The sequence below is a fragment of the Abramis brama genome, assembly GCF_963993115.1.
Source record: "Abramis brama genome assembly, chromosome: 2".
Taxonomy (NCBI): domain Eukaryota; kingdom Metazoa; phylum Chordata; class Actinopteri; order Cypriniformes; family Leuciscidae; genus Abramis; species Abramis brama.
The window spans coordinates 58,533,972-58,547,114 of NC_139964.1; the positions used below are offsets into that span (position 1 = coordinate 58,533,972).

Below are 13,143 nucleotides of genomic sequence, written 5' to 3' on the forward strand. Positions count from 1 at the left end.
GACTAGACTTGAAGGGCCACCCAGACATCCTTTTAGGCCTATGCTATATATAAAGAGTAAATAATATTCTTCTGCAGCATTTAATATAGCCTTTAAACACCTATTAAAATGGGTAATCTTGCTCTGTAAAGGTGCTGAAGGCAAAAAGCGATAAATAAAACTCATGCTGTGAGAATTCAGGGTGATGACAGTCATGTGCTCACACACCAGCGTCTGACTAACTAAATTTAAAAACTATTCAGTAAGGAATCAGTGGAGAAAAAGCTTAAGCTTCAGAAAAAAAAAAATATTCAAATAAGTGAATTCTTATTATAGTAAAATAATATTCATGGACTTAGACTTTCAAAACTTACCAAAAAGTATTACGGTGGTATTTTATTTAATAGGCTATTTATTTATTTTTAAATTTTTGTGACATACACCATAATGTTCATTCACCAAAACAAATATTTCATATTTTTATTACAAAATACTATTTGACCAATACCACTGAACAAATCAAAATTTGTTACAGAAGCTCATGAAAAGCATTAACCCCGTACATACAACCGAATCCAGCATTTTCTCAGTCCAGTTCGCTGATAAAATTGAGTTCGTTACACATTAACGGAAACGTTCTCATTCTAGAGAACATTTTATTAGTTAAAAAAATTTGACATGCAGATGAGTCATCAATCATTTTGGTTCTTTGTATCAAAAAGACAGAAGTCTCTTTTGTCAGTAGTGCAACAGCATATACAGTGGATGACCTCAAAGTTTCAGACACAATCTTCAGTTTTGCTTTCCAGGAACCAGTTTCAAGAACTAAAGGTCTTTCAGATGTCTAACTGTGTTGGTTCTGTTTCTGGAGTTTTGTTGTTGACCAGTTCATTCGCTTGTTGAGCCTGTGAGGTGATGGTTCGGGCCAAGAGGAGTGGGTCTTGGTTGTCGTTCTGTGTCAGTGTTTTTCTCTTTCTCATCATGATGAGTGCAGGGTTCCTCAGCAGTGTGTAAAGCAGCAGCCAGCGCACACGTACTCTGCCCCCTACTGAACATCCTGTTAAACAGCAGACAGGCGAAGTTATTTTATTGGATTTAAAGAAATGTGTGCTTTGGTTTCAGATATCTGTTATTATTACCTGTGTTATTGCTAAAAGTTGCATAAGAGGGCACTGCAGGTCCCCGTTTCTCCACTATTCTCCCAAGCAGTAGATGGCAGAAAGACACCATAACTGGGTTGCTGTGGTAATGATCAGCAAATATCATCCCTATCCATGTGCTATATCCTGCCGCAAAAAAAGTAAATTATAACCATTGTGCAGAAAAACTGGAATTAATCTTACATTTTAGAGCCTGTAAAGGGAAATATTCCATCACCCAATTATAATTAATAAAAAAAAAAAAATATATATATATATATATATATATACACTGCTCAAAAAAATAAAGGGAACACTTTTTAATCAGAGAATAGCATCAAGTCAGTTAAACTCCTGGGATATTGATCTGGTCAGTTAAGTAACAGAGGGGCTTGGTAATCAGTTTCAGCTGCTTTAGTGTTAATGAAATTAACAGCAGGTGCACTAGATGGGCAACAGTGGGACAACCCCCAAAACAGGAATGGTTTTACAGGTGGAGGCCACTGACATTTTTTCCCTACTCATCTTTTCAGACTGTTTTTCACCAGTTTTGCATTTGGCTAGGGTCAGTGTCACTACTGGTAGCATGAGGCGATACCTGGACCCTACAGAGGTTGCGCAGGCAGTCCAGCTCCTTCAGGATGGCTCATCAATACGTGCCATTGCCAGAAGGTTTGCTGTGTCTCCCAGCACAGTCTCAAGAGCATGGAGGAGATTCCAGGAAGACAGACAGCTACTCTAGGAGAGCTGGACAGGGCCGTAGAAGGTCCTTAACCCATCAGCAGGACCGGTATCTGCTCCTTTGTGCGAGGAGGAACATGATGAGCACTGCCAGAACCCTACAAAATGACCTCCAGCAGGCCACTGGTGTGAATGTCTCTGACCAAACAATCAGAAACAGACTTTATGAGGGTGGCCTGAGGGCCCGACGTCTTCTAGTGGGCCCTGTGCTCACTGCCCAGCACCAGGGAGCTCGATTGGCATTTCCCATTGAACACCAGAATTGGCAGGTCCGCCACTGGTGCCCTGTGGTTTTCACAAATGAGAGCAGGTTCACCCTGAGCACGTGACAGACAGGAAAGGGTCTGGAGAAGCCGTGGAGAATGTTATGCTGCCTGTAACATCGTTCAGCATGACCGGTTTGGTGGTGGGTCAGTGAGGGTCTGGGGAGGCATATCCATGGAGGGACGCACAGATCTCTGCAGGCTAGACAATGGCACCCTGACTGCCATTAGGTATCGGGATGAAATCCTTGGATCCATTGTCAGACCCTATGCTGGTGCAGTGGGTCCTGGGTTCCTCCTGGTGCACAACAATGCCCGGCCTCATGTGGCGAGAGCATGCAGGCAGTTCCTGGAGGATGAAGGAATGATACCATTGAAGGGCCACCACGCTCACCTGACCTACATCCAATAGAACACCTCTGGGACATTGTGTTTCGGTCCATCTGACATCACCTGGTTGCACCTCAGACTGTCCAGGAGCTCAGTGATGCGCTGGTCCAGATCTGGGAGGAAATACCCCAGGACACCATCCGTCGTCTCAGTAGGAGCATGTCCCGACGTTGTCAGGCATGCATACAAGCACGTGGGGGCCATACAAACTACTGAGAACCATTTTGAGTTGCTGCAATGAAATTTCAGCAAAATTGACAAGCCTGCTGCATCATTTTTTCACTTAGATTTCCGGGGTGTCTTTGAATTCAATCCTCTGTAGGTTGATTATTTTCATTTCCATCAAACGATGTGGCATCCTTTCGTTCATAACACATTACCCAGTCCATATTAGTATAGATATCCAGCGTGATATTTTTCCCCATTGAGATCTGATGTGTTTTCAAAGTGTTCCTTTAATTTTTTTGAGCAGTGTATATATATATATATATATATATTTAATAATGAAATAATTAGCATCATAATTATCATGTTCCTATTATCAACTTTAAAGGGTTAGTTTACCCAAAAATGAAAATTCTATAATACATAAAATACTCATATTCATGTCGCTCCAAACCCGTAAGACTTTCATTTATAGTGATCATAAAACTAATCCATATGATTTGAGCAGTTTAGTCCAAATTTTCTGTCCAAAGCCTTGATCGCTTTATATGATGAACAGATTTAATTTAGGCTTTTATTCACATTTAAACATTGATCAGCAAACATAAACTGAAGCTCAGCTGAACCTGCTTGACATGCGAGAACAAACCTCATTGGTTCTTGCTGAAGCTCAAACGTGCTGCGTAACACGAGAATGAACCTCATTGGTTCTTGCTGAAGCTCAAACGTGCTGCGTAACACGAGAATGAACCTCATTGGTTCTTGCTGAAGCTCAAACGTGCTGCGTAACACGAGAATGAACCTCATTGGTTCTCGCACGTCAAGCGAACATGCTTGAACTTTTGTTTACCGTAACTGATGTGTGAGTTGATGAATGTTTATATGTGAATAAAAGCCTAAATTAAATATGTTCATCATATAAAGCGATTGAGTCTCTTCAGAAATGTTTTGACTAAACCGCTCAATTCACATATATTTGTTTTACGATCTCTTTATAAACTTTTGGAAGTGTCATAGTGGTAGTTGCGTAGTTGTCAATGGAGGGACAGTTGTTTTATTTCATCAAAAATATCTTCATTTGTGTTCCGAAGATGAACGAAAATCTTACGGGTTTGGAACGACATGAGGGTCGACATGAGTAATTAATGACAGAATTTTCATTTTTGGGTGAACTATCCCTTTAAGACTAAAATGACATTTGGAAATTTACATTTTCACTGCACAGCCCTGCATATGCCATTATTACCTGGATCCATGGACTCATAGCCGCGCTGCATGATGGTCCGATCAATGCGCGACACCAGCCATGTACCCACAATGCAGCTGCTTAAAAGGCGCAAAATACAGTTGCTCAACCCCATAATCACATTATAGAAGAAGAAAAAGTAGTTAAAGCAGTGGAACGCTTTTCTGTGGAAGAACAAAAGAGAGATGAGTTATTTCAGAAATATCTTTAAAAAAAAGATTTTATGTTTCATATTTATAATTATACATTTCACTCAGGGCACTTTAGAAACCACATTGAATCATGACTGTTTAAGGTCATATATTTATAGCCTCTTCTATTTGTTTTTAATTTGATGAAAATTGCTTTTTAATGGTCCTACCTGTTGTTGATTGCAAGAGGCTTTTCTTTGTCTTCAGGTGAGAGTTTGTCCTGCAGGAAAAACACTTGGACCAGAATAATCTGCCCTACCACCAAGGCTATAACTATGAAGATTGTGAGCCTGAAATTACATAAAAACACAATTTAATGCTACTTAAACAGCATCTTTAATAGATAATTATTAGATTATCATAAAATGTTAGGGCGTTGGCTATAAAACACACTACTGTTCAAAAGTTTGCGGTCAGTAAGACTTTTCTTAACACTTTCCGTAAAGATGCACTAAATTGATCAAAACTGACAGTAATTTTTCAAATAAATTTCAATTCCACAAACATAAGAAGAAGCACAACTGTTTTCAACATTTATGATAATGAGAAATGTTTCTTGAGCACCAAATTAGCATATTAGATTGAAGGATCTGAAGGATCATGACACTGAAGACTGAAGTAATGATGCTGAAAATACAACTTTGCCATCACAGGAATAATTTACATTTTTTTAAATATATTAAAATAGAAAAGTTATTATACTAAAAAAAACTTACTGACCCCATTCTTTTGAAAAGTAGTTTATAATGTTGTCATGCAAATTCAAAAAATGGCCTAATGATTATGCTTATGAAAATAATGTGGACTTGAAATGTCAGAACTCACAGGATGACGCCAACACTAGAAAGCCAGCTGAGAAATTGCCCCTTCTGGATTGGTAGAACAACTCCATACACAAACATTAAGGCAAAAAGAAACTGCACAAAGTGAACTATCAGAAACCCTGCAGAAACAAAAATAATTTTAAGCAATGCAGCAAACCATGTCTTCAAATTATTCCATATATTTGAGTCACGCTGACTAAAAATAGGAAAATAGCAATGCATGCCAAGGGACAGATGCCCGTGAAGCTAATGACCTCTCTGAACAGAAGGTAAAATTTATAAGCTGATCTCACCACATTTTCTGAGGACAGGATATGAGGTCACAAGAAGATCAATACATGGAAACTGAATAACACAGTTCAAATTTTCAAGAGTTTTACATACCCCACAGAGTGAAGGCAATCTGCCAGCCTGAATATCTTGTTATAGCAGCCTGAGAGAGAAAAGCATTCGGTATTATGATGAGCCACCTAAATGCCACTGAGTTTGTCTTTTTAATGACGTTGTTAACCTCAATCTTAGAGGAGACCCTATGAATCCCTTCACAAATCTTTACTCACCACGCTGACTGCAGGACTTGGTTTATGGAACTTCTCAGGAAGAAAAGTTTTTTGCCCCCTCCACAACCTCTTGATATGTTTCCTGCAGTCATAAATGCAGCTCAATGTTTGGTAAAGTTTTTTTTTTAATTAATGAAATTGCTATAGTGTTGAATTTTATTGATAAAACCTGCTTAAGCAACCATACCTGTAACATACTAGCACATGAAACGTGTAAGTAACAGATGTCAGAGTGGAAAAAATGGTTGTCGCCAGCCACGACCCTAATACAAAAATATTAAACATTAAATCACTTTTCAGCATCTATCTATCTATCTATCTATCTATCTATCTATCTATCTATCTATCTATCTATCTATCTATCTATCTATCTATCTATCTATCTATCTATCTATCTATCTGTCTGTCTGTCTGTCTGTCTGTCTGTCTATATCACTACTGTTCAAAAGTAAAAGTTTTTAATGTTTTTAAAAGATGTCTCATGCTCACCAAGGCTGCATTTTTTAAAATAAATAATACAGTAAATAAATACAGTAAAATCAGTAATATTGTAGAACATTATTACAATTTAAAATCATTGTTTTCTATTTTACTCTTGTAATGCCAAAGCTGAATTTTCAGAAGACATTATACACCAGTCTTAAGTGTCACATGATCCTTATAATATGCTGGTTTGGTGCTCAAGAAACATTTCTTCTTATTATCAATGTTGAAAACAGTTGTGCTGCTTAATATTTTTGTGAAAATTGTGATTTTTTTTCTTCAATAAATAGAAAGTTCAAACGAACAGCATTTATTTGAAATATAAATCTTTTGAAACAAGTCTTTACTGTCGCTTTTGATCAATTTAATGCATCTTTTCTGAATAAAAGCATGACATTCTTTTTTTTTTTTAAATCTTACTGACTCCAAATGTTTGAATAATATTGTCATATGTACAGACTGTAAATATAAACAAAAAGACAAGAGAAAAAGAAAAAATCTTACTTCGTGCAACAATGCTGAACTCATTCATTCTGGGAATGAGGGATGTGAAAATGTTGTCTGTTTGATTGCAGGATGATGCTATCTCTGCAAGTGAGTCCTTCAGAGCATCTAGTTTGTCAAAGGTGTAGTCACTCAAGCTGTAGTCTGCTAGGGTCATCTGCATATAGCCAAAAACATTTGCATTGTCTGAAGTTACTAATCAAAAAACAAAAAACAATAATGCATGTCCACAAGTGAGTGCCAACTGACCATGTACAAACCAATCAAAGAGATAATGCTTGTGCCAATCATTCTGTTAGGGAATTTAAAGTGAGGATCCCAGTCATACACTTTTCTTCTGAACCAACTCTTTTCTTCCGGCCTGAGGGACAATAGAAGAATGAGTATCGGCTGATTGGTTTGAATACAGTACAGTGATAAATGCTTGTTCATGTTGGATGAGTGCTTACTGTTCAGAGGGGCGTTTCAGTAGAGTCTGTACATATCTGAACTGATGGAATTGTAGATCCTCCTCATTCTATTTATCAGAGAAACATTTATTTATTAACTACTGTTAATTGATAAATATACTATTGTTTAATCTTAATTCATATCCGTTTATTAAGGGGCACATACTAATGTTCATTTATACAACTTAACTCTTTCCCTGCCAGCGTTTAAAAAAAAAAAAAGTTGCCAGCCACCGCCAGCATTTTTGATCACTTTCACAAGTAGTTGTATGAATATCTGAACATGCAATATATGAAAAGAAAGAACAGACCCTCTGCTTTTTTTCAAAAAAAGTTTTGTTCTAGCTTCAGCTTCATGCATTTTTTTAAAATCAAAACTTGAATGTGGGTAAGTTTAATTTAAAAAACGCGTTTTTGTCAAAGACAGTTTTGCAGTCCTAAAGCAGTAACATCAGGCAGATTTATCTGCTGTTTAATGTTGGTGATCGAGTTATTTTATAGACCTATATGCATATAATAACATGTGATATCGATATGTGATGTGTTTTGATCAGGAGATTTAATCAGTATTCCTTCAGAAGATGTATAATAGCCCCCCCCTACCATATAACAGTGAAAACACAGAAAGCCGGAAATTTCCGTCAATGGTGGGGAAAGAGTTAAAATGTTAAAAATGTAGTGCATATGTAGAAATTAACAATCTTAAAAATGGTTCCAAAAGGTGTCATAGAAGAACCATTTTTTGTTCCCTAAAGAACGTTTCAGTGAAACAGATCTTACATAAAATAACCTTAATGAACTCTTAGTGTGAAGAACATTTTAATAACCTAAATAATCTTTTTTCCACTATAAAGAACCATTTGTGCAAAGGAAATGTTCCATGAATGTTAAAGGTTCTTCATGAAACCATATGCTAATAAAGAACCTTTACTATTAATAAATGCTGTAAAAGTAGGCTACTTTATTATCTAATGCCAACGAATTGAACCTTATTGTAAATTATTAACATTCCAACAAGACTGTCTCATGATCTGACCTCATCAGCTTGTAGCTGCAGGTGGATTCTTACTGCCTTCACAATGATATACACAAACCGTCCCAGGAGGAAAAGCAGGCACAGGAAGAACGGCCACAGAATGATCAATTTCTCGTGAGAACCTAAAAGCTGCAACCAGCAAAATGTGTTTTAATTATCCACTATCCCTACAACTACAATGCTATATCAATTTTATTCATTCAAAGACACCATTGCATGCTTTGTATACTGAGGGATAATAATCTTAACATGCAAACATATGATAAACGTAATAATATAAAGTTAATAATTAATAAATGAAAGTTAATCATTAGTAATATTCACCAACCCTTCCAGAGGGACAGCTTATCGTGGCATACAGTCTCACAATGAGCCTGAAACCCACAGAATAGTCAACAGTCATTTCAACAACACAATACAAAATCCTACAGCTACAAGTACAAACAGAGGAGTAAGTAGTGAGCTAGGCCAAGATTTCAGACTAAAGGTTTTATCTACAGTGTGTGTGTGAGTAGTTTTTTTATGTACCACATGAGTGTGTATAGAAGACCTAAAGCCCCTCCTAGGACTCGGTGTGGCGTTGACAGACAAGCAAAGAATGGCAGGTACGCCACGCCAACTTCTATCGCTCCTACCAGGTACAAAATAGCTGCAAGAAATGCACATATAGATCAACTGTAACTTTCCTTTAAGTAACATTACGTCATTTTGTTACATTATAAATGTGTTTACTGTCACTTTTGATCAATTTAATGCATCCATTTCTTTCAAACCTTTGAACGGTAGTGTATAACAAATATAAAATATTTGCATTGTTATAATTAAACTACCTTTAGCCCAGTTAGGCACATTAAATGGTGTGTAGGACTCAGAGAAAAGCTGAATCACACTGGGAGCAATAGCACCAAATGCAAAACCATAAGACCATCGGTTACTTAGATTGCCAATGAAATCCAATGGACTGCAAAGGAAAATACACACACAAACAAAAAGTCTTTAGACAACTAAAAACACAGATGAATATTAAATGCAGAACTTCAGATTTTGTTTCGAGATCACTCACACCACAATGCCAAATCGACCCCTGAGATACGGAAAGCGGTCCTCAAAGGGCTGAGCCTTCGCTCTGCGCTGCACAAATGAAAGCAGAAACACAATGCAGACCTGAAACACAAAGAAAATAAACCCCATTACAAATACACTCTGAGAGAAGTCTAATGATGCAATATTCTAATAAAGTAGGGAACTTGCAGTGGCATCAAACAGTATTTAGGCAGCAGTTCACACAAACTGATTACGTAGCTGCAAAAATGATATTCATGTAATCGTGACAATTCTTATCTAATAGTGTAGCAGCATCAGTGTAGCAAAAGTGTTGGATGTTAAATCCTGAGGGAAGAGAGTTCTGTCTGGACAAATGCAGGCATTACTCACAGCAGGAACAAGAGAGCAATGCAGGAACAAATCCAAGGAAATTCCATTCTGACATTCCTCCCTGAGAGAAAGAATAGAGAGAGAGTAAAAATGAGAAAGAATGAGCAAGGGTTTAGAGCACAGCATGAATGTATGAATGAATAAAATGGAAGCTGAATGAAAACAGCTCAGATGATTCAATTCTGTAACACTTTAATCAAAACATAAACTAACCCACTTACTTTAATAAAAGTGGGCATTATTTTCAGGGTAATTATCAATATTGTTTTATTGTTATTATATAAGATGTTGTGTCCTAAAAAGAGTATCTATCTGAACATCGACAGATAAGATTTATCACACACCAGTGAGTGACCTAAAACACTTCCCCTTATCAACAGAAAAATGATTTTTGCTCCATCATTTTGCAAGATTTGACCTAATTCTAGGACCTTTGTTTGCAATACACTTTGCCTTGGTTTAAAATACACTATTTTTCTATTTTATTTTAAAATAATTGTAATGATTAATTAAATTTTACAACAATTTTAACCATTAGCTTGTCTCACAGAACAAAACATGCGTTTAATATGTCTGTTAATGACTTATTATTTTTAAAGAGACCATTACTAATATGTTTTTCTGTGATCGGTTTTATTGGTTTAGGTAAAGGACATTTAATAAAAATGAAACAATACAAATGTAAAACTTTTAGTGAAGTTTAAACTCTTAGCATGAACAGTGGCCGACTCATATTAGGCTACCAACTAAAAATATTAAACATTAAAAGGCAGAATGTCTTTGCAAGTACTGTAAGTGTCGACTATTCTTTTCCTGTTATTCTGAAAAGTGTTTCAAAAGCAGAAGTGACTCACATGATTTCTGCGATGACTCCCGTTCTGCTGGTGAAATACAGGAGCGATCTATTGCTCTGTTGCAAAGACTAGTTAGAGTAGCTCTCCGTCATAACAGACACTATAGTTCCAATAAACTATGACATGAAGTACAGCTTTCACTTCATGAATAAGGATATAAATACCTAGTCACATGGCTGGACAAACTTCGACCTAGGCCACACATGTAGTGTTACTCTCACAGAGAGAGAGATGTGCTAGTGCGTTTTATTGACTGTACTGTTACTGTGTAATAGGAGTTCAAACATAGATAAGACTTGCTGTTGAACTAGAGCAGATGCTTTAGAGCTCACTCCTTCTGTTTGTGTGTTATTAGCATTGCCCAGTGGCGGTATTAACATTAAATGGCATGGCATCTTACGCACAGAAGCCATTAGCACAGGCCGCTTGTGCTTAGTGATACGTCCGGTGACATTTATTTTCATTGACTTGAGCTAACATGAACTAACAATGAACAGTATTTTTATTAACCAACGTTAACAAAGATTAATAAATACTGTAACAACCACATTGCTCATTGTTTGTTAACCCTTATGTGCTGTTGGGGATGTTTTCATCCACTATGGGGTATTTTCTAGTCTAAATTTGGCCATAACTTTCTCTGTGTTTCAGCAAATGGAATGATTTTTGGTGACAAATCTTATTTTGACACATATTTTGGGAAAATGCTTTGAAATTTTTCAAAAACTCAACAGTACACTGTGGGCAAATTTACTACCCTTTCGTTATGTTTGTGGCTGAAAACAGCCACTACTTTAAACTGCTGTAAAAATATATCAGATAAATATTTTTTTCAAATTTTTTTGCATAAATCTATTAATCAACCTCCGTCCTGCTCAAAAATACTAAATGTGTAAAAAAAAAATCAGGATTTTAACTCTTTAATTGCCAAATTCGTAAATGATGTCACTGATTTGGGAAAAAACACACACAAAATGACTAATTTTCAATATAAAATGTGATTGTGGACTGGATTTTTTTTAACCTTTTATCACAGTCTTGGACATGTCAAAGATCAGAAACAACATTAGTTTTGATGCATTGTTAGTTTTTGTGCAGCATCAGATTTTAACTTTTTCTCCCTCATTTACTGTTCGTGGCTGTTTTTGCCCCATTGACTTCCATTATAACCACATTTTTTGATTGCAAAGTCATGACACCATATAATTATGCATTTTTGATTGTTGGTGGTTTTCCCTGTTGGGAAGAGGTACAATTTGTAATTTTTACTGTTGATAACCAGGTGGCACCATTAACCCTTTAGATAGGCCTGTGCAAAAAAAAGCTTAGTTTCTGGCTTTTACATGGAGTTATATGAAGTGTATATGGAGTATAATAGCATAATAAAGTGTGTGTGTGTGTGTGTGTGTGTGTGTGTGTGTGTGTGTGTGTGTGTGTGTGTGTACTCACCTTGATGCGTCTGAGAAAATCAAAATATGCACCTCAGCTCTCAGAACTACATGGAGTAAACAAAAACAAAGTAAGTGTATTTATGCATCTGCTGCCTTTTGATGGTGAGAAATGCAGACTAAACAAATACAAAGCAAGTGGATTTAAACACTTGCATGCAAGCCTGCTGGTCATTTGATGGTGAGAAGAGCAGCAAGCAACATGAGAAAGGGCTTGACTTGTAGTGAAGTTTCAGAGATGATTATGCAGCCTGACCCCTCCAGCGAGCTGCACGATGTATCGTCTTCTCCCTCTGACACCACAGACTCAGGAGAGTCAGATCCTGATTTGGATGTGGCACCCTCATCATCCTCTCTAGCTTCCACTGAAGGCGAGGAGGATTCGGAGGATCCTGGATCTGGGTGGATTGGGAGAAATGGCGAAGTGTGGTTTTCCACCAACGCGGAGACAACTCCCTTTCTTCAGCCTGCCAACTCCCGTGACTCCAGGGCCGACGTGCTATGCCATCGCAAGCGTCCAGAACATGGATTCTGTGTTCAATCTGTCTTTTACGGAGTAAAAATAGGAGGGGAAGGCGATGATCCCACAGGCAACGTGTGGACTCCCCTCTGGACCTGTAGACGCCAGCCAAAATCAGTAGCCCCCATGTAGGCACGGAGATCTGTGGAGTCCACCCCGTTTCTCATTGTGCGGCGCCCATGGAGGTTGGTCATGCTGACAATGAGGTCAATCATCTCCTCAGTAAAAAAACGAATCCGTTGAACACAGAATTCATGTTCTAGATCCTTGCGATGGCATAGCGCGTCGGCCCTGGAGTCACGCCTCTGACAGGCTGAAGAAAGGGAGTTGACTGAAAACCACACTTCGCCATTTCTCCCAATCCACCCAGATCCAGGATCCTCCGAATCCTCCTCGCCTTCAGTGGAAGCTAGAGAGGATGATGAGGGTGCCACATCCAAATCAGGATCTGACTCTCCAGAGTCTGTGGTGTCAGAGGGAGAAGACGATACATCGTGCAGCTCGCTGGAGGGGTCAGGCTGCATAATCATCTCTGAAACTTCACTACAAGTCAAGCCCTTTCTCATGTTGCTTGCTGCTCTTCTCACCATCAAATGACCAGCAGGCTTGCATGCAAGTGTTTAAATCCACTTGCTTTGTATTTGTTTAGTCTGCATTTCTCACCATCAAAAGGCAGCAGATGCATAAATACACTTACTTTGTTTTTGTTTACTCCATGTAGTTCTGAGAGCTGAGGTGCATATTTTGATTTTCTCAGACGCATCAAGGTGAGTACACACACACACACACACACACACACACACACACACACACACACACACACACACACACTTTATTATGCTATTATACTCCATATACACTCCATGTAAAAGCCAGAAACTAAGCTTTTTTTTTGCACAGGCCTATCTAAAGGGTTA

The 13,143-nt window shown here is 37.8% G+C and overlaps 1 protein-coding gene across 2 annotated transcripts; it reads right to left on the reverse strand.

Annotated features, from left to right (window-relative positions):
* Positions 1–365: 365 nt before the first annotated feature.
* Positions 366–10,501, reverse strand: stra6l (STRA6-like). 2 transcript variants are annotated; one of them, XM_084092176.1, is made up of 18 exons: positions 10,259–10,501; positions 9,405–9,465; positions 9,034–9,134; positions 8,801–8,931; positions 8,499–8,619; positions 8,299–8,344; positions 7,971–8,099; positions 6,935–7,002; positions 6,735–6,846; positions 6,486–6,642; positions 5,686–5,761; positions 5,499–5,580; positions 5,323–5,371; positions 4,940–5,057; positions 4,285–4,404; positions 3,924–4,087; positions 1,119–1,265; positions 366–1,036 (listed from the first exon to the last, which is right to left on the reverse strand). In XM_084092176.1, coding segments are annotated over exons 1-18 (1,905 nt in total). In that variant the 5' UTR covers positions 10,261–10,501; the 3' UTR covers positions 366–815. The 2 variants fall into 2 exon arrangements, with proteins under 2 accessions (XP_083948302.1, XP_083948301.1); XM_084092175.1 differs by lacking the exon at positions 10,259–10,501 and adding an exon at positions 10,161–10,231 and having other exon boundaries at positions 9,405–9,466.
* Between the last annotated feature and the right edge of the window lie 2,642 nt (positions 10,502–13,143).